This window comes from Chiloscyllium plagiosum, chromosome 31 (assembly GCF_004010195.1).
Source record: "Chiloscyllium plagiosum isolate BGI_BamShark_2017 chromosome 31, ASM401019v2, whole genome shotgun sequence".
NCBI lineage: Eukaryota > Metazoa > Chordata > Chondrichthyes > Orectolobiformes > Hemiscylliidae > Chiloscyllium > Chiloscyllium plagiosum.
Window position 1 is genome coordinate 14,264,957 of NC_057740.1, and position 22,440 is coordinate 14,287,396.

A 22,440-nucleotide genomic window follows, 5' to 3' on the forward strand; every position below is an offset into this window, starting at 1 on the left:
GGGGCATAAATTTAAGGTGAAGGGTGGAAGGTATAGGGGGGATGTCAGGGGTGGGTTCTTTACCCAGAGAGTGGTGGGGGCATGGTATGCGCTGCCTGTGGGAGTGGTAGAGTCAGAATCTTTGGTGACCTTTAAGCGGCAATTGGATAGGTACATGGATGGGTGCTTAAGCTAGGACAAATGTTCGGCACAACATCGTGGGCCGAAGGGCTTGTTCTGTGCTGTATTGTTCTATGTTCTATGGCTGATAAGAAGTGCAGATTTCACACAAATATGTCTAACAACCTCCTGCCATGTGGCACCTCATGCCTCATGTGAGTAGCCATTGTATGAGGTACCAAAGGGTTATGGTGTCGATGTTATGGTCATGGAACAACAGTCCGGCAAGGGTCAAGATCTTCATTAGAGGAGCAGATAAAAATGGGGATTGGTGTGATAGAAATAAAATTCACTCACCATATAATAACCTGGAAGCAACTTTTGCAGAAATTCTGCTTCTTTGTTTACAACAGTCTTTATTATGAACTCATCATCACTCGTCACATAAAAGAGAGAACCACTGGCACCAGGATTGGAGAGTTCAATCAAGGGTTCATTGCACAATGAATACTGTGAGAAAACACGTCAAGAGAGCAAACTTTTATCCAGAATCCAACTTTTGGTGATACATTTACCACTAATGTACCCAGCTAATTTTTTAGTGGCTTGAAAAGTATTTAAACCACAGTATTTCTTCATTTATTAATAACAAAACATTTAGAGGTTTGCTTTGTAAACATTCAGATATATATACCAGAGAATCTCACTGAGTAGGGATTGTAAAATTACATCTGTACCAAAAATGCTACCTTCCACAATGTGCTTCAGACAAGTGTTCCCTTTTTACTCAAGAGGAAATCCTGCCCTTCTCCATCCTTTTTCAGCCCTGGCTGAAGCATTTTTCCACATTTCTGATCTGAACCTTTCTGCTCCCTCCCTGATTTGTGATAGGTTACCCTTTGCGCCCTTTATACTCCACCAGCATCCATATTCAAAAGCGTCATCCTCCACCATTTCTGCTACTTCGAATTTGATAGTGCCATCATCAAATACATCTTCCCTCCTCTTCTATGTCAGAGTTCTAAAGGGACCTTTAGTTCCCTTTAGAACTAAAGTTCATCCCTAACATTTGGACCACTTTTCCATCACCCAATGCCTCACTCTCCTCCCATTGCAACTACCATACACTCATTTGGCCCTTTTACACCTTCCCTCCTCACCACCCATGGCCCAAAAACTCTGTCCGGGTGAAGCAGCAATTTACTTGTACTTCTTTCAATCTAGGCTACTGTAATAACTGCTCAAAACACAGTTTCTTCTGCATTAGGATGAACATAGTCTGGGTAACCATTTTGCAGTCTGCAACAACAATCCTATCATTCTGGTCACTTGCCATTTAATAAATTTTGTTATCATGCTCACATTTCCACTGTAGAGATACTGCAATGCTCCAATGAAGTTCAACACATTTGCAGAACACCACCTCAGTTCAGGCATTTAACAACCTTGGGGACTCAACTATGTTCTTCAATTTGGTGCCCCACTCCACTCCTCAGTGTCTGGTTTATTTGGTTTTGCTTTGAGCACAGCTGAATATATTCCATTATTAATATTTACTCTGGATATTTCACTCTTTCCTCCAATCATTACTCTCCCTTTATCTTTTCTTCTGTGATAGTTGTGATCTTATCTCCTTTCTAACTTTCCCTTCTGTTCCAATTGCTCTCTCCATCTTTTTCTACAGTATAAATTCCATTACATTTTCACCTCTCTCTTCAGTTCCAAAGAAATCATATTGGACTGGAAGTATGTGTTTCCTACTCCACAGATGCTGCTAGACCGGAGTTTCTCCAGTGCTTTGTATTTATTTCAAATTTCCAGCATCACAATATTTTGCTTTTGTTTTAGAATTTTGATTGCCAGATACACAATATATTAAAAGTCTAAATGCATCTGCAGAGAAAGTACTGAAAGTTGTAATTATGGACAAAAAAAAACAACCAAAATTGCCGGTGATAGCCCAGCAAACTACTTTGTTTATAAATATACTCACCCTCTGTTATTTACAATTTTATTGTTCAGCATATACCTATATGAAGTGCTAGATTAAAAATAAGATCCTGCCTCAGGATGCATAATCTCGTCAACACTTTGGGAGAATTGAAATAAAGACTAAACAGGAATTTCGTATAATGTTCTAAAGAATTTAATCCAGCCAAAAGGGTCTAACCCATCAACTGAAGAGATGACAAGACGCCTATATTATTTCCTTTGGTGTCGAAAACTGTGACGCTGGAAAAGCACAGCTCATCAGGCAGCATCTGAGGAGCAGGAGAGTTGACGTTTTGGGCATAAACCCTTCATCATTAGATTAGATTTAATTCCCTTGTGGAAACAGGCCCTTCGGCCCAACAAGTCCACACTGACCCTCCGAACAGTAACCCACCCAGAATGATGCACTTAAAACACTACAGGCAATTTAGCATGGCCAATTCACCTAACCTGCACATTTTTGGACTGTGGGAGGAAACCCACGCTGACATGGGGAGAATATACAAATTCCACACAGACAGTCGCCTGAGGCTGGAATCAAATTTGGGTCCCTGGTGCTGTGAAGCAGCAGTGCTAACCACTGAGCCACCTTGCTGCCCATCCATGAAGGGCTTATGCCTTAAATGTCAATTCTCCTGCACCTTGGATGCCGCCTGACCTGCTGTGCTTTTCCAGTGCCACACTCTTCGACTGACTCTCCAGCATTTGCAGTTCTCACTTTCTCTCATTTCTTTCAGGGAAAATGCAGCACAGTAAATACTAGCCAGGCATTAAGTAGCCAGTAGACAGCTTTCCATGGAATCAAAGAATAGCAGTAATTCCAGCTCCAAAGGGCTGATGAACATTCAGAGGTTGCAGATCCTCACTGCTGTCAGTGTCACCAGGGAAGTGACAGCAGCCACTGGCAACTCACCTAAACAAGAAATCCAGACTACGTCGGTTTTGTAGAATGAAGGTCACAAGGGATCGGCATGGGTGGCACACTGGCTAGGGTTTTAGGGCATTTCAGAAGGAGGAGAGAATGTTGGCCTCACAAATATCAATCTTTTCTGCCTGCCATTTATGTGACGAACCCTTCACCAACATAGTTGATCGTCAGTTTATATTGTTAATCTTGCAACAAACTCAAGAACAGCTGACACAATAAAAATCTGATGAAAGTGTAAGACAATGACCTGAATCAGTCTGACAAAAATCGGAGGGAGGGTATTTGAATCATGAAACCAGTTAATTCTTTGATACAGTGTCATTTTGTGTTGAGTATAGGAGCTCATTTAAATAACAAATATAGTTAAAATTTTAATATAAAAGATAAATAAAGTTGAAGATCTCATGTTTTGCTTGTAAGACACTTGAATGATTGACTAGCTTTAGCTTCCAACATGGAAGTCAGATCACCAATTAGTGAGCAGAATTTAATATCCTTCCCCAATGCGAGGTTATAAGCATTTTATTGGGTGGGAGAAAATTCAAATGTAAAACCAAAGCACTGAAGTGTTATGATATTCACGACTGTCACACTAAATTTCATTTTGCATCTGCTCCAGGCCTAACGTTACAGACTGTTCATCACAGGGCTACACTATTCAAAATACTGGCTCCAGACAGGGCCCAAGTTTAAATTACAATTCCACTATTGTTATCGTGTATGTCACACAGCATGCTATACATATTAAAATAAATATCACAAATCCACCCACAGTCACTGCCTCAATAAAGCCCATGATAACATTCCATGCAATTCACTAGAGAGAATGAGCAAGTATAATTTTGTTTCACGTATGAAATACAATTCAACTGAAAAGGAGTTGTGGCATACAATACCCAGTATTCAAAATAACCAGACTCACCAAATAATCATCTGGTCGAATGCCAAAGAGTTCCCTAAAGTAACGAAACGCCACTGGAGCATAGGTCTTAAATCTGAAGTCAGGGAAGTGATGTGCTGGTGTCAAATTACTACCTTCACTGCAAATTAAAAGAAAGTCTGAGTGCCAAAACCTGAATTACACTCTATTACAGTTACCTTATGTAGCCAAATATAATCCTTATTTATAGTATAGACCAAAAAAGCACCACTGAAATGAAGAATTTGCCTCAGTATACTTATATTCCCCAACGATTAACTTAAATTTAAACACCAATGATATGGTGAATGTAACTGTGTGCGCGCGGTCTAAGATTCTGGTTTTGGGGTTAATAAACCCTCCAGTGGGATTTTCAGTGTAACTGAAATTTATGGTTAACTTATAAGTATTTTTGTAACCATGGCAATTTATTTTAAAAATTGTTTTTGAAGCATGGAAATAGTACACTGGGATTCAGGTGTGAGCATATTACAAGTTGTCTTTTGGGAACTGTATGGGGGTGTGTTTTGGGTACCATACAAAAGCGGTTTCATTTTGTTTCAATTCATAAAAAAGTGAGATTTAGGATAAATAGCATCATACTTTTACTGTGTTTAAAATCTGTGAATTTATGTTGTAAGTAGATATTTTGGATTAATCTATTTTATCCACTTTCATTTTGTAATAAACTTCTATTTTGTTGTTAAACCAAATCCTTCATTATTGCATGCTTATGTTTGAGTGAAGGACTACTTAATTAAACCCAAAGTAAATAAAATATGATCTATCAAGTCAGGTTCCTATCTGGGATCGGACTTATCCAGTATAAACCTCAGTAGGGATCATCATAAAACAACATAAATGCATTAAAATATGACCACAAAATAATGAGTTCCCTTTCACTTTTCTTTCAATGCAGTAATTCAATAATATTATCTCTGGAGTTCCCAATGTATCATTTCAGTCATCAGTGTGAGTCAAACTCAATATTATAAAGCAATTGAATTTTTACTGCAACTGCAGAATCCCTCTTTTGCTTAATCTCACCACAGTAGCTTTATTTTAAAGAAATGAAATAAAATAGACTGTGAAAGCAAAAATATTTCTGAAGCTGTGGGCGGCACGGTGGCACAGTGGTTAGCACTGCTGCCTCGCAGCGCCAGAGACCCTGGTTCAATTCCCGACTCTGGCGACTGACTGTGTGGAGTTTGCACGTTCTCCCCGTGTCTGCGTGGGTTTCCTCCGGGTGCTCCGGTTTCCTCCCACAGTCCAAAGATGTGCAGGGTCAGGTGAATTGGCCATACTAAATTGCCCGTAGTGTTCGGTAATGGGTAAATGTATGGGTGGGTTTCGCTTCGGCGGGTCGGTGTGGACTTGTTGGGCCGAAGGGCCTGTTTCCACACTGTAATCTAATCTAATCTAATCTAAAAACTGATCAGCTTGATGCAAGCACCAAGACTATTTTTTTACTTACTAAATTGTCACATTTAAAATTCAATGAAGAAAACATTTGAGTTTACATTAGGGCTTATTGCTGAAACAAAATTCAAAATGTTCATTTCAATTGATTTCAAGTTAAACCATTTAATTGATAAAATTACTGAACATTAAAACCACAACACTTTGGATTCTGCAAATTAGCAACAAAAATCAGAAATTGCTGGAAATGAGCCACTATTTCACCACCCCATCCCCCTCCAGCGGGATGCTGCCACCATCAGACGTATATTCCCCTCCCCTGTTAGCCTTTCACAGGGACTATTCCCTCCAGGATACCTTGGTCCACTCCTCCTCCACCCCAACATCTCCCCACACCCCCATGGCACGTTCCCACGCAGTCACAGAAAGTGCAACACCTGCCCATTTACTTCCTCCATCCTCACCATTCAGGCCCCAGACACACTTTCCAGGTGAAGAAGCAATTTACCTGCACTTCACTCAACTTACTTATTCGTTGCTCACCATGTTAGGGGGATGAAGCGCAGACTGGACAACGACTTTGCAGAACACTCATGTTCTGTATGGAAAAACAAATCCTGGGTTTCTGGTTGCCTGCCATTCAACACACCACCATGTTCCCTGGCCAACATCTTTGTCTCAGGCTTGCTACTGTACTCCAGCAAAGATCAGTGCAAGCTGGAAGAACACCACCTTATTTTCTGCTTGGTAACCCTGCTACCTTCTGGCTTCAATGAGGAGTTCAATATTTTGGACTTGAGCAGCTTCTCGCATGTCCTTTACCCCTATACTCACACATACCAGGCCTGGTTATCACTCAGGCTGCAGCCAGAAACAACCCATTTTCAGCCATTCAGGATTCCCATTATCAGCTATACATTCCAAGCTGACTTTTACCCATTCCTTTGTGTGCCAACTGCTTTTCTCTCTTGTGGCTCCATGCCCAGATATAATTTATGCCTTCCGCCTTTCCCCACCACATCTTCAGCATCTATACCAACCTTTCCCTAGTTACAATCAATCAGTTCTGAAGGGTCACTGAACCAAAAATGTTAACTCTGCTTTCTTTCCACAGATGCAGACAGACCTGCCTAGTTTTTCTGGCAATTTCTGATAAAATTGCACCAGCCATTCCATTCAGGCTTATTTTATTACTGATGTTATGTAACTGTACACTGTCTATGTACATATATAGATAGATTCATACAACGCAGAAACAGACCCTTGGATTCAACTCACCTATGGTGACCACACATCCAATCTGACCTCGTTCCATTTGCCACCATTTGGTCCGTATCCCTCTCAAACTTTCTCATTTATATATCCAACCTACTGCCTTTTAAATTGTAATTGCACCCGCCCTTACCACTTCCACCAGTAGTTTGTTCAACACATAACCCACCCTTTGTGTAAACAAATTGCCCCTCAGGTCCATTTTACACCTTTCCTCTCTGACTTAAACCTATACCCTCTTGTTTTGGACTCCCCCACCCCAGGAGAAAGACCTTGGCTATTCACCCAATCCATATTCCTCATGATTTTATATAGCTCTACAAGGTCACCCCCTCAGCCTCTGAAGCGGGAGGGAAAAAAATCCCAGCTTCTCCCTGTAAATCGTCCAGCTCCTGCAACATCCTTGTATATCTTTTTTGCACTCTCTCAAGTCTAACATCATTCCTATAGAAGGGCAACCAGAATTGTACACAGCATTCCACAAGACATAAAAGAGCAAAAATTAGGCCATTCAGCTCATCAAGTCTGCTCCACTATTCAACCATGGCTGATAAATTTCTCAACCTCATTCTCCTGATAACCCTTGATCCCCTTGACAATCAAGAACCTATCTAACTGAGTCTTAAATATAGACAATGACCTGGCCTCCACAGCCTTCTGGGGCAATGAATTGAATAGATTCACCACTCTCTGGCTGAAGTAGTTTTGCTGTATCTCCATTTTAAAGGTTTTCTCTTTACTCTCAGGCTGTGCGCTTGGGTCCTAATCTCTCCTACCAGTGGAAACATCTTCCCAACATCCACTCCGCCCAGGCCATTCCGTATTCTGTATGTTTCAATTAAATCCCACCTCACCTTTTCAACTCCATCTAGTGTAGACCCGAATTCTCAAACATTCCTCACATGTTAAGCTTTTCATTCCTGGGACCATTCTCATGAATCTCCTCTGAACACGCTGCAGTGCCAGTACATCCTTCCTGAGCTGTGGAGCCCAAAACTGCATGCAATACTCCAAATGTGGTCTGACTAGAGCCTTACAGGATCTCAGAAGTACATCCCTGCTTTTATATTCACGTCCTCTCAAAATAAATGCCATCATTGCAATTGCCTAAATACTGACTCAAATAGCAAGTTTATCTTCAGAGAATCCTGGACTAGAGCTCCCTACTCTCTTTGAACTTCAGAGTTCTGAATTTTCTCCCCATTTAGAAAGTAGCCCATCCCTCTATTCTTCCTACCAAAGCGCGTGAACTCTCACTTTTCCACTTTGTACTCCATCTGCCACTTCTTTGCTCGCTCTTCTAACCTGTTCAAATCCTTCTGTAGCTTCCCCACTCCTCAATTCTATCCGTCCCTCCACCTATCTTTGTATCATTTGCAAACGTAGCCAGAATGCCCTCAGTTCCTTCATCTAGATTGTTAATGTATGAAGCGAAAGTTTGTGGTCCCAAAACTGAGCCTTGTAGAACACCACTTGTCACTGGTTACCATTCTGAGAAAGATCCTTTTATCCCCACTCTCTGCTTCCTGCCAGACAGCTATGTTTCTATCCATGTTAGCACCTTTCCTCTAACACCTTGCCTCTAACACCATGGGTCCTTATCTTACTCAGTAGCCTCCTGTGCGGCACCTTGTCAAAGGGCTTCTTGAAGTCCAGGTAGATAACATTCATTGGCTCTCCTTGGTCTAACCTACTCGTTACTTGCTCAGAATCCTAGCACATTTGTCAGGCATGGCCTCACCTTGAAACCATGCTGACTTTGCCCCTTTTTATTAAACCATACACTTCCAAGTATTCAGAAATCTCATCCTTCACAATGGATTCCAAAAGTAATAGGTCTCAAAAACATTTCTATAAAGAATATTACTTATGATATAGAATCAGCTTGATAACAGGTACAAGTTTATTCTTCAATAAACTAACAAAGTTTAAAAAAAAGTAATTTCATTTTTACTTATCCTCCCATTAAATGCCTTTTGTTGAATACGGATTTGTTTGACCCACAACTTGAATTTTTAAAAATTCACTTCACTGTTCTGTTTAGCTCATTTTCTTGTGAAAGATGGCTTTTTGCTCAATGCAGTAACCTTCAAATTATCTCATCCATCCAACCCAACTTTCTGCCCTGTCACCTAGTATAGAATGATACCTGGAGAAAGTGAGGACTGAGATCAGAGTTGAAAAGCGTGGCGCTGGAAAAGTACAGCAGGTCAGGCAGCATCCAAGGAGCTGGAGTGACGAGGTTTCGGACATAAGCCCATCACTAGGCATGGTTGGGAGGGGATTGGAGATTGGAAGGGAACTAGGAGATAAGTAGGAGGATGGGGCTGGGGGGAACGTAGCTAGGTAAGCAATAGGTAGATGCAGTTGGAGCTGATAGTGATCCATCAAAAGGGAGGGTGAAGTGGATAGGTGGGATGGAAGATGAACAGGTAGAACAGTTCAAGAGGGCAATGCCAATGTGGAGGATTGGATCTGGGATGAGGTGAGGGGAAGGGAGGTTAGAAAACTAGAAGTGATGCTGTGTGCTTGGAGGGTCCCAAGATGAAAGATGAGGCATTCTTTCTCCTCAAGGCATTGGGCGGATAGAGTTCGGCAGTGGAGGCAGCCCAGGACTTGCATGTCCTTGGCACTGTGGAAGGGGAAGTTGAAGTTGTTAGCCATAGGGCAGTGGGGTCGTTTAATGCGTGCCCTCTAGAGATTTTCCCCGAAACATTCCTCGAATTGGCGTCCTGTCTCCTCAATGTAGAGGAGACCACAGAGAGCAACGGACACAGTAGATGAGGTTTTTGGATGTGCATGAAAATCTCTGCCGGATGTGAGAAGATCCTTTGGGGCCTTGGTCGGAGGTGAATGGTGAGGTGCGGGTGCAGGTTTTACACCTCTTGCAGAAGCAAGCGAAGATGCCTGCTGTGGAGGGTGGGTTAGTGGGGGGCATGGATCTAATGAGGGAGGCACGGAGGGAATGGTCTCTCTGGAACACAGATAGGAGTGAGGAAGGAAATATATCTCTGCTGTGGGGTCTGAACATAGGTGGCAGAAATGGAGGAGAATAATGAGTTATATCCTAAAATTAGTAGGGTGGAAGGTGAGGACCACAGAGGTTCTATCCTTGTTGTGGTTGGAGGGGTGGGGTTCAATGGCGGAAGAGAAGGAGATACGCTGGAGAGCATTGTTGACCACGTGGGAAGGGAAATTGCGGTTCTTGAAATAGGAGGCCATCTGGGATGTCCTGGAATGGAAATGCTCCTCCTGGGAGCAGATATGGTGGAGGAGAAGGAATTGGGAGTAAGGGATCATGTCTTTACAGGAGGGTGATGGGAGGAGGTGTAGTCGAGGTAGCCATGGCAGTCAGCAGATTTGAAATAGATGTCTGTGTTGAGTTGGTCACCAGAGATGGAGAGGTCCAGGATGGGGATGGACGAGTCTGAGGTGATCCAGATGAACTTGAGATCAGGGTGGAAGGTGTAGTAAAGTTGGTGAACTGTTCAACCTCCTTGTGGAAGCATGAGGTGGCGCCAATACAGTCATCAATGTAGTGGAGGAAAAGGTGGGTGATGGTGCTAGTGTAACTGCAGAAGATGGACTGTTTCACGCACCATAAGGGACAAGCATAACTAGGGCAATTGTGGTTGCTCATGGCTAACCTTTTGATCTGAAGGAAGTGGGAGGATTCAAAGGAGATGTTGAAGGTGAGGACCAGTTCCGTCAATTGAGTGTGTGTGTGTCAGTGGATAATACCTGCCCATCCACCAAAATTAAGTGTCAAGTGCTACTGTATGTGGAGTGACAAGTCTCCTTTATTTTTTTTACTGCCAGTCCTTTCAGGTATCAACTAAGTGGGAGTAATCAGGTAAACAAATTGTTAAGTTGAAGAAACAAGAGGAAGTGTAAGTGGTATTTGAAAGAAAAGTACTGAACAAAGCCCCTTATTTGATATCCAGTTTTATTTTCCCCAACTTCTGTGATCATGCATTAACACATTAACTGGCAAAATTAAATACATTAATCACAGAAGACAATTGTGATTAAGTGGTAAACCTCTCAAAGTCCAAAAGCACTTGAAACCAATGAATTACCTTAAACGGGAGACAACATTTAGACAAATGCTATAATCAAATTATTAACAGCAATGTCTTGCACAAAAGTGAGACACGGAAACAAATAATCTTTTATCACAAGAAAGGTGAACCATTCTTGCATCAGATATCAGTCTGATTCATTCAAAGCAGGGTCACCTCAGACTCAGACAATTATAGGTTTGAGCCAAATTAAAAACTTGAGCACATCATTACATGATCACAATGGATTCCATACACTACCAAGGCAGTCTTCCAGATCAAACATTTAGCCAAGACACTGCCAAGGTGGAATTGAAAGATCTATTTGAAGAATAACATGAGTTTCTCTTTTTGTTCTGGGTATATTGTTCTCCCAACCGTTAGTACAGATTAAACCTATCATTCATTTCATTTGATGTCTGTAGAGTTTTGCTATGCACAAAATGGCACATTTCCAATAGTGACTTGGCCTTACCTCTGATTAGATTTCAGTGGTCAAAATGCTTAGCAATTAAAACAATAGAAATTAACAATTTAAAAAAGCATGAGAACACTAACTTGCTTTAGTCAGTTATCTGTGGTGAAAAGGGGACTTGCAATAAAGACTAACTTACCTAGGGAAGAATATGCTTTCAACGACATAGAAATCTTGCATCAGTACATCTCTTTCAGGTTTTGAACTGAGGTTTCCCACTGTGTATCCAATACCCAGTTGAATGGCTCCTTTAAGAGTGGATGAGGTTGTCTGAAACGTATTTTAGAATGATGTGTTGGCTTAACCTTTATCAATATAGAGAAAAAATGATGTTCTGTTCACTTCCTGCCCTGAAGCTTGTCTAGGTTTTGAGGAAGTTCAACAAATACATAAAAAGCTTAAAAAGAAATGTGATTTTCTTGCTTTAAGAACTTTACCAGACATAAATACATGGCAGACAGTATTCCCAGAAAGTTGATCAGTTTCTACAAAATTTCTCAACTGAACATATCTTCTTTATACTAAAGTACCGACAAAAGAAAATTTCCATTGGTAAGTCATACTGGCCCTAGATTTTTGTTTATAAACAGGACGTTCCATAATTATCTTGTTCGAGTCATTAACATTTCTCTTTGAAGGCAAGGTCAAGCTCAAGCATTTGATGGCCTTGACCCCAGAAACTTATTTAGATTATGTAATGAGACTAGCAGGCAGGAAATAATGTACCAAGCTGATAAAGACGGCAGCTCCAAATTGGTGTCTCAGCAATATTTCAAACATTTTGATGATATTTTAAGGGTAGAAATCAAGCACATGAATCAAACGTTGAATCAAATTTAATTACTGTACCTCCTGGCAACCAAAAACATCTGATATTTGGAGTTCAACATTTACAGAACTTATTTTAATTAGTTACTCAACGCACAACTTAAAACAATAAACACATTCATTTCACAGCACAAAAGTTGCAGGTTTGTGCCTCAGCAAAAGATGGCACTTGCAGAGTTTGAAGAGTTTTTGGGAGGGGCGTTGTTGGCAGACAGTGAATTCATTGCACAAAATCTATCAACTTGCAAATGGATCTATACATCTAAAAAGCAGAAATGTCCAATTAAATTTAGACTACCTTACACAAAAGATCCCGACTCTTGTATTGGCGTGGCTACTGAACATCAAGGTTCTCAGCACAATCTCTATTCCATAATATCATGAAATCATTGTTAAGTAATTGTATTCAGTGAACCTTTTTGACCTTGTCACTACAGAAAATAACTGAAATAACACAAGGAAAAGTTCTAGAACATAATTGTTGTACCTTGGAATGACTTGCATGGTTAAAATTACTTAAGACAATTTCTGTCAGGAAAAAAGGCTGGCCAGAAAGAAATACATATATAGATCATTAAATATTCAACATTAATGCAGGTTAACATTTGAGATTAAAATTCAGACTGAGTTTTGATAAAGGACTTCATTAAAATATTAATTGCTCTCCTTTTTTCAGATATGGTTTGACTTGACACACATACAGCATTTTTGTTTCAGACTTGACCTTTAATCTTTGTTCTATCCTCACTGCTTAAACCACTAACTAGATTTTTAGGGTGTTCAGATTTGAAAGGCAGCAAGGAGCTAATCATTTTCCTTCTTATAATACTCTTTTTATGATGATAAATTATTGCTGATAATTCACAGCTATGACAGCATTCAACATATTAAGCTCTATTTGTTTATGACATGAGAATTAAAACACAAGTATAAACTCTGACTGGGAATCCCTATTTTATTTTGACTACATTTATAAGCAATGCAATGACTGAATACTTTTTTGTATGTAGTTTCTCCAGAAGCATCTACTCCTCTGTGTCCAATTTTTCTGCTTGTCGGTGCATCGATATTTCCAGAAGAAGACGGCATCTTGAAAAGAATGTAAGACATTAAATACATTAATTATAATTTTGTGCCAAGTAACAAACATTACAATTATCTGCAAGAAATGTTTAGGGTAGTTGTAAAAGCTCACCTCGGCCAAGCATGCTTTTTTACTGTACGATTCTGTAGAGAAAAACAAAAAACATTTGTAAAATTCATAATTAGACTTGAAGAATATAGGAACAAAATTAGGCCATTCATCTTTATAACCTGTTGTACACCAAATTAGACCATGTGGTCTCTGCCTTTGTCTTTCTTCTTTCTTTTTAAAGTGCTGTTGTTTTGATCTTTTCTCTTCCCCCCCTCCCCCAAAGTTCTAAAACAATGCAACAGCTTATAAAACAGCAATTACTGCTCCTAGAATGACCTCCAACGCTGAAAATACCTCAAAAACGAGCAGCTCTTACAGCCACCATTTTTTCCCATCCTCCATCTTGGATTACTCAATCCCAACACTTTCCAGCAATTTCTATTTTTGTCTGTAATTCAGTGTAATCCTGGCTTCACCTAATGAGTCCACATGTAGAAATATAACTGGATAACAATTAGGAGGAGGAATCCTGGAAGATTTTTCACCTTACTGATCACAGGACCCAGAGCAATTGTATGTCCCTGAACATTTGAATTGATGCTAGACAATTTAATATAAAAAGAGATATTCTTGAATTGTATGTAACAAACAGAAAAGAACCCACATATTTCAAAAACAGTTCCTATTGCTGTACTGCTGATCTCCAAATTGAATTTAGCCCAACATGTAATCGCTTTGGACATTTAACAAAGTTCAATTATCAAGAATGAAAGTTAGATAAAGCATGGAGAACTTGAGCAGTATTCTGTGTGAAATTCAAAAGGTAAACATGCATTTAACTTTTATTTTGTCTTCTCAACCAAGAAATCTGGGAGGAAAACAATTCCATTATTTTGCTATATTCAGGATATGTTTACAAGAAACGTAAGAATTTTTAAATTTTTTCATGGGAGATGAATTTTGTTAGTTAGATCAGCATTTATATTAATTTGCCTTGTACAAGGTAGGATTGAGCTGCTTTCTTGAACTGCTACAATCCTTGGGGTGTAGAGCCATCCACATTGTTGTTAGAAAGGGAATTATACAATTTTGACTTGGTGGCAGGGAAGGAACAACGATATAGTTTCAAATCAGGATGGTAAGTAGATTGGAGAGGAACTTGTAGGTGATGTTCCCATGCAATTGGCACCCTTGTTCTTCCATGTAGTCCAGATCCCAAGTTTTAAGTCATTTTCAGCTTCCCACTGGAGTTCAGCTCTAGCTCTTTTGCCCATGTTTAAACCAAGGACCTGAATCGCCCAACCCGACCATCAGTGAGCAAATTATCCCTTTGCAAGTACCATTTGATAATAAAACTATTGATGATTCCTTCCAGGTCACTTTCCTGGTGACCAAAGTAAACTGATAGGGCAGTAATTGGCTGGGGTGAATTCATGTAGAAAGCACTAGTGATGTGCCCTAGTTCCAGAGCACAAGTCTACAGTACTATTGCTGAAATGTGATGTTGCAGACCTCAGGAGGAGGCAGTTAACTGAAGATGGATGCAAATGCCTCAGCCTTGTCTAAAGTGCTGGACTCTGCATCAGAACCTTAGAATATTTGGTGGTAGTGGAGGGCTCAATCCTAACACACCCTCCACTACCATCTGATAAAGGAGTGATGCTCTGAAAGCTAGTGTGCTTCCAATTAAACCTGTTGGACTATAACCTGGTGTTGTGCGATTTTTAACTTTGTACACCCCAGTCCAACACCAGCATCTCCAAATCATTAGAATATTTGAGGAGCTTCCTCCTTCAATAAAGTGCTTAATACACACCATTCACAACTGGATGCAGCAGGTCTCCAGAGATAAAATCAGATCCGTTTGTTATGAATCATTTAGCTTAGTCAACTGCACTTTGCTATGCGGTAACCTCACCAGCTGGGAATCTCATATTTCAATATGCCTAATGTTCCTTCTGCCAAGCCCTCCTGCCACTCATCATTAAACCAGGTTAATCTCCTGGTTTGGTGATATTATAAAATGGGGGCACATGCCAGGCCATAAAATTGAAGGCAAGTCTGCTGCTTCTGATATTCCATAGGCCCACAAGGATACCTAGTTTGAGTTGCTCAATCTGTACCAAATCTATTCCATTTAGCACAATAATACAGCTACACAACATGATTGAGGGCATCCTCATTGTGAAGACAGGATTTGGTTTCCACTATGCAGTGGTTACTCCAAATGATACTGTCATGAACAGACATATCTTCAACAAACAGACTGGTGGGAAGATTTTCCCATTTTGCTCATTCCCTTGCCACCTGCCACAGACCCACTTTAGTAGTTATGTACTTTAGGATTTGGCCAGCTTGGTCAAACACAGTGATAAGTCACTCTTAAGGATGAACAGTGAAGCTCAGAACTCATTTCTGTGCTCTTGCCACTTTCTCCAAGTGGCATGCACCATGGAGGAGTTCTAATTCATCAGTTTAGGGGAGGTGATGGTAATCAGTGGAATTATTTGTCCATGTTTCAATGATGCCATCAGACTTTATGGGGCCTGGAGGCAATGTTGAGGACTTCCAGGGTAACTCCTCCCTGATTGCATATCATTTTGCCATCACCTCTGTAAGTCTGTCCGGCCAATGGGACAGAGCATATCCAGGAATAGAATAGTATTGGTTCCACGAGTATGACTGTGTCAGGCGGTTGCTCTGATTAGTCTGCGGAATAGCTCTTCCAATTTTACCACCAGCTCCCATATGAAATGAAGGAAGACTTTGCAGGTCAACCAGTTGTATTTGCTGGCACACCTAGGTTGATGCTGGATAGTCTGTCTGGTTTCTTTCCTTTGTTTAGATTCTCAAAAGTATGATACAACTTGGTGCTTGCTAGGCTACTTCAGAGGGCAGTTAAGAGTCAATCACTTTGCTGTAGGTCTGGAATTACATATAAACTGGACCAGGTAAGAATGGAAGATTTCTTGCCCTAAAAGACATTACTGGATTAGATGGGGCCAGATTTTAATTCAAGATTATATTGAATTTCAATTTTATCACCTGCTACTGTGGGACCCAAACCCATGTCTTCACAACATTAACCTGGGGTTCTGGATGTCCAGTCCAGTGACATTACCACTACATCACTGCCTCCTGCAAATAGCGCCTCTTGAACAATGCATTTAGATAGAAACAGGCATCTTTTCACATGCCAAAGATGAGCTTTTTAAATTAGCAGGGTAAATGATTTTGTTTATGAATGAGTAATATCTTTGCAAATGTTCTCTTTCTACCAAAGGCAATTGTGACACTTACTGAAATATAAATCATGGTGTCATACCAATATAACCTGCCATATTTAAATTATATGATTCATGCTCACAATTCAAGCTCAAAGTGAGGGTTGACAGGGTATTCACTACTGGTTAGGGAACGGGTGGTTGGAACAAGTGAAATAAATATAAGAATCAAACTTGATCTTTTCTTCTCCTGAAGTGCTCACGTGGGTATCCTTCAGGTGGGTCATTAGACAAATAGCAGACACAGCCAAAACTGCCCCAGCTGACAAGGTGGTTTTGGGAGCACACTAACAGGTTACCCTTATGACTTAGTTTAAGATATTGTCTGCATTGTATAAGACCATAAGACATAGGAGTGGAAGTAAGGCCATTTGGCCCATCGAGTCCACTCCGCCATTTAATCATGGCTGATGGGCATTTCAACTCCACTTACCCGCATTCTCCCCATAGCCCTTAATTCCTTGTAACATCAAGAATTTATCAATCTCTGCCCTGAATACATTTAGCGTCCTGGCCTCCACTGTACTCCGCGGCAATGAATTCCACAGGCCCACCACTCTCTGGCTGAAGAAATGTCTCCGCATTTCTGTTCTGAATTGACACCCTTTAATCTTAATGCTGTGCCCACGGGTCCTAGTCTCCCCGCCTAACGGAAACAATTTCTTAGCGTCCACCCTTTCCAAGCCATGTATTATCTTGTAAGTTTCCATTAGATCTCCCCTTAACCGTCTAAACTCCAATGAGTACAATCCCAGGATCCTCAGCCGTTCCTCGTATGTTAGACCTACCATTCCAGGGATCATCCGTGTGAATCTCCGCTGGACACACTCCAGTGCCAGTATGTCCCTCCTGAGGTGTGGGGCCCAAACTGGACATAGTACTCATAATGGGGCCTAACCAGAGCTTTATAAAGTCTCAGTAGCACATCGCTGCTTTTATATTCCAACCCTCTTGAGATAAATGACAACATTGCATTCGCTTTCTTAATCACGGATTCAACCTGCATGTTTACCTTTAGAGAATCCTTGACTAGCACTCCCAGATCCCTTTGTACTTTGGCTTTATGAATTTTCTCACCGTTTAAAATTAGTCCATGCTTGTAATCTTTTTTATCATCATAAAATATCCATTTAATCTCCATACGTTAATTTAAAGAAATTACAGGAGACAAAACCCATTTTGAAAAACAAATTACAAAATAATGAATAAATCACATAGGGCATTGGTTTTAAAACCCTGAAGTCTGCAAGAAAGGCAACAAACAGGCAGCCAGTACTGGAAAAATGAAAGGGAGAGGTAGGCATAGAGGGACCCCAACCCACGTACACATATGTGGAGAGAAAAGTTACACAATTTGAAGTCTTTAAAGAAAAAAAAGCCACACAATAGAACAAATTTAATATCAAGTGCAGATATATTCTCACTGTTTTCTTATTAGGCATAAACCCAGTATATGAATTATATTCTTAGGCTTGATACATTATTCCCAGACATACAAAAATCATTACGCCTACTTTTCTGAGTTTCACAGTCAAATGCAAATTTCCAGGTCATATGGTTTGTTACAGTAAATGTGACCACCGAAGGAATTTTAATCCATACTGACCCCTGTTACACAAGCTTTGCACAGATGTACTTTTACCCACAACAGAATTTTTTGGTGAGCATTGGCAACTCCAAGAGTAAGCCAGTAGAATTTTATTCCATAGTGTGCAAGGAGTTAATGTGCGTCCTGTGGCGCAGTGGCAGTGCCCCCACCTCTGAGCTATGAGGCCTGGTTCAGGTCTCATCTGCTCCAGAGGTATATAATGACATTTCTGAATAAGCTTATTAGAAAATATCTAGAATAGGTCCTGTGCAAAGTAAGCACATATGAACATTCAATGATGACCCAGAAGAATGAACAAGCTTGCCAATGCTCAATGCCAAAGTTCAAACAAACAATGATCACGTTGGCAAATTAAGTGACAGCAACTTGTTTCCATGAAGCTGCATCTCAATGAGTCAATAATTTCAAGCAAAGAATGCCTGCAGAGGGAATAGTCAGCATTAAAATTAAAACAGAGATTAGCTGGGAAGAATAATGGAGCCTTTTTGTATATATCTGAAGAACACAATCTAACAGATTTTATTTCCTGAATTTGTATTAATTCAGCATTTTCAAATTACATTTACGCTAACTTAATTTTATCAAGTTTGCAAACTAAGTTTTTTTTATTAAACATAAAAATAAAGTTAAGACAGTCACAGCTTTGACGTCAACTAATTGAAGCTCCAAAATTTAATTAGTATCAACAATGATAGTAAGACAAATAATCACAGTTTAAGCTTGCTACATTTGTAATTTTTTGAAAGCTACAGCCAACAGTGACTGTTAAATACTGTCCATCATTTTCATGAGCATAAAAATTGAAGATTTGTTATTCGTTTCTCTACATGAAATGTGAGCAGATTGCACAGCAGATTTGCTATAAATTGAGCTGCACAGAAAATCACGGCCTCATTTCCAAGCAGCTCTCAGATATAATAAACCTCTTCCTTATATCACATAAAAGCAGCTTATCCGTCACGAGGTAAGACACAAACAACAGCATTCTGTTTGCAAGCACTTAAGTACATAGCAGCACAATAAAGAACTGTAAAGAAATCCAGATTTTCACTGGGAGGTGTTATCTAAATTATTTTGGTTCGGTCAACTTTTCCAAAATGTACTGAAAGTTTTATCACCCACAAATCTCAAATTAAATGTCTAAGATCTTGGCACAATTGCAAAGAATGTGTGGTAAATTCCAATATTTCAAAAATAATAGGAAAATTTGCTTAAAATGTTATTTTAATATCTGTTGTATATTGAACCCACTTAGTAGAATAGCACATTCCATTTTGAATGCATCAGAATCTCCTACATTACATTCCATGAAAAACAACATTTAAAGTAGCATCAACAGTTAAATGCCATACAGGCAAGCAGCAATATAATAGAATCAAACTTTTATACTTCATAAAATGATATCTGTCAAAACAACGTGTTAAGTTGTACCATAAAAATTAGTACTGTAATTACAAAGGTACAATTGGAGTTCAGGCAACAACAGAACAACCTTTGGTTTTGCATTCTTTGTAATTCTAGTAACCTAAATCATTAAGTCAGCATATGTGCTTGATATCAATAAATAAAATAAGGTAAGCTAATGCATTTGACAGCAGTAAAAATATTATTGCCCTGAGTTCAGTCCATCATGCAGACTAACCATTTCCTACAACTCACTTTCAGTGCAGAAGGTCATCATAATAAACCACCTTAGCCATAAAACGCTCTGTCCCCCACTAACTCTCTCACCTATCTTCTGCAACTACTCACCTTGTTGCCCTATAGTGTGCCTCCAAAATAAGACTGCCTCTCATCACCCATCAGCTCAGTAGATGCCATCAGCTACTCGACTGCCATTCAGTGGCTACTCAACTTCTCTGCTTGACCCACAAACTGCATGTCTGAAGTACAGTCCTTTCAACAGATATAATTTGTATGAAGCCTTTTGTGTCAAATAAACCTTTTACTCAAAAGGATCCTCCAAGAAACATTTTGGTCTTGCAGCAAACTCATACTCCAGCTCTCAATTCATCAGCGTTATAGCCTACTCCCCACTAACCGCTCCCACTATTACTGAATTATTAGAATATACAAACATGGGAAGTAGGGGCAGGAGCATACTATATAGCACCTTAAGTCTGCTTCACCATGCATTACTATGGTTAATCAAACTTTACTTTCCTGTCCTTTCCCACATTCCTTGATTACACACATGGAGTCTCCTTCAGGGTTTAATTGATTTTTCTTTTAAAAAGAAACAGTAAACTTACAAGTACTTATAAACTTTTTCTTTCTTCTCATTTTCTCTGTCTAAGCCAATCATTCTTTTCCATTTTTTATCTACCTTTCTCAGTGCACTGTTTACTTCACAACCTCCTGGTTAAGGAGATGCACAGTTGCCTGCCTGTAGAATCAGATCGGACTTATCCATTTTCTACCATTAGAAAGCTTAATACAATTGAGATGAAATAGGTAAATTCAACTTAAAATCAGTGCCTGTTTACAGTAAAATATGGGTCATATTTGATTTATTTGCACTGACAAAGTCGACAACTAAAATGTTAACTGCTCTTGTTCTCTTCACAAATGCTGCTTGGCCTGCTCAGGGCTTTCACTATTTCTTCCGTTTCAAGTTTTCGACATCTGCAGTTATTTCATTTTTGTTCTTAAGTATGGATACTTTTTGTTGTAATGTAATAAAAACTGAAATGGGAATACTTCTAATGGAAAGTAAAATTGTATCAAAATACATAACCTATTCTTCATTTATGGACCTCATTGGACTTTCTGTTCCAGACATTTCAGGGGACCCAACCATGGATGATCCAATATTGGCACTTCAATTAGCCCTGCTGCAGTGCAGTCCAGCAAAAAATGATAAATGATCACTATTGGAACAGACCTTTGGGACAATGAAAGAGTTCTACTATAATAGACTGCATATTCATCATATTCAAGTGGTAAGCTCTTGGCAAGTGTTTACAAATTTCCAAGAATGAAAGAGGAAATCAGGATTGGTTCTGGGTCCTCTTTTATTTGTCATTTATACTAATGATTTGGATTATAGAAGGCATGGTTAGTAAGTTTGTGGACAACACCAAAATTGGTGGTACGGTAGGCAGTGAAGAAGATTTTCCAAGTTTACAAAGGGATCTTGAAAAATGGATCAATGGACTGAAAAATGGCAGATAGTGTTCAATCTGGATAATTGCAAAGTTTTACATTTTGGTACAACAAACAAATGTTGGGCTTATACAATTAATGGTAGGGCCTTAGGTTCATTTGCTCTATGACACACAAGGGTTCAGGTACATTATTCTTTGAAGTTTGCATCACAAATAGGGTGGTTAAAAAGGCATTTGGCATGCTAGCCTTCATTACTCACTCCTTTGAGTATAGGAGTTCGGATGTCATGTTGAGGTTGTACGGGACAGTGGTAAGACCTCTTCTGGAGTGCTGTGTCCAGTTCTGGTTGTCCAGTTATAACAAGGATATTATCAAGTTGGAGGGGCTGAGAAGAGATTTACAAGGATGTTGCTGGGTATGAAAAGCTTCAGCTATAAAGAAAGACTGAATAGGCTGGGACATTTTTCGCTGCAGCATAGGAGGATGAAGGACGAACTTATACAAGTTATTAAGATGAATACAGTAGATAGGGTTAATAGTAGTTGTCTTTTCCAGAGGATGGGGGATTTCAAAACTTGGGGGGGCACACTGTTAAGGTGAGAGGAGAGAGATTTCGAAAAAGACATTAGGAGCATTTTATTTTACACAAAGGGTGGGTTTATGTGTGGAATGAACTCCCAAAGGAAGTGGTGGATGTGAAAAAGTACATGAAATGGAAAGGTTTGGAGGGATATGGGCCAAAGCAGGCAGGTGGACTAGATTAATTTAGAATTATGGTCAGCATAAGTTGGTTAGACCGAAGAATCATTTCCATGCTGAGAGGCACTGAGCACGATGGAGTCTGGAGAACTTTCAAAAAAAAGTAGTCACATGGCTCAGTTTGACAGTGGGTTAAAACTATTGCATTTTTCTTTTATTTAACTTAACCTGTTCAGAAATATTATTATACAACTCTGGAGCAGATGGGATTCAAACCCAAACCTCCTGGTGCCACAAGAGGGCTCCCCAAATGAAACTAGACAATCCCACTAGAGAGATTTTTAATCAACCTGTACAGAGATGTTAATGTACACACCTGGACTAGCTGAGACTTGAACCTCAGTCTTCCGGTTTAAGAGACAGTGGCACTGCTATTGTGTAATAAACTCAATGAGAGAGAATGTTACTTGTCTGAAGGGCAGCATACCATTCTTTATGTCCATCACAACTCTCTTCAGCAAATTAGTGAGTTGGAAGTGCCCAGAAGTCGACTTTACCACGCATGGAGGATTCCTGGAGAGGATGTGTTGCAATCTAACTCACCATCTACAA

General features: G+C 39.8%; 1 protein-coding gene across 5 annotated transcripts in view; it reads right to left on the minus strand.

Moving 5' to 3' along the window:
- The window catches only part of LOC122565243 (phosphatidylinositol 4-phosphate 5-kinase type-1 gamma-like), a 94,249-nt gene that overhangs the window by 33,903 nt on the left and 37,906 nt on the right, over positions 1–22,440 (minus strand). For all 5 annotated transcript variants that reach the window (XR_006316121.1, XM_043721008.1, XM_043721010.1 and 2 more), the window contains exons 2-6: positions 13,189–13,220; positions 12,990–13,082; positions 11,305–11,435; positions 3,942–4,059; positions 457–609 (exon numbers count right to left, since the gene is read on the minus strand). Coding sequence is in view for 4 of the 5 variants with exons in the window: in XM_043721008.1 (XP_043576943.1) it covers positions 457–609; positions 3,942–4,059; positions 11,305–11,435; positions 12,990–13,082; positions 13,189–13,220 (527 nt within the window). In the remaining variant the exon portion in view is untranslated. The remainder of the gene's footprint in view (positions 1–456; positions 610–3,941; positions 4,060–11,304; positions 11,436–12,989; positions 13,083–13,188; positions 13,221–22,440) is intronic.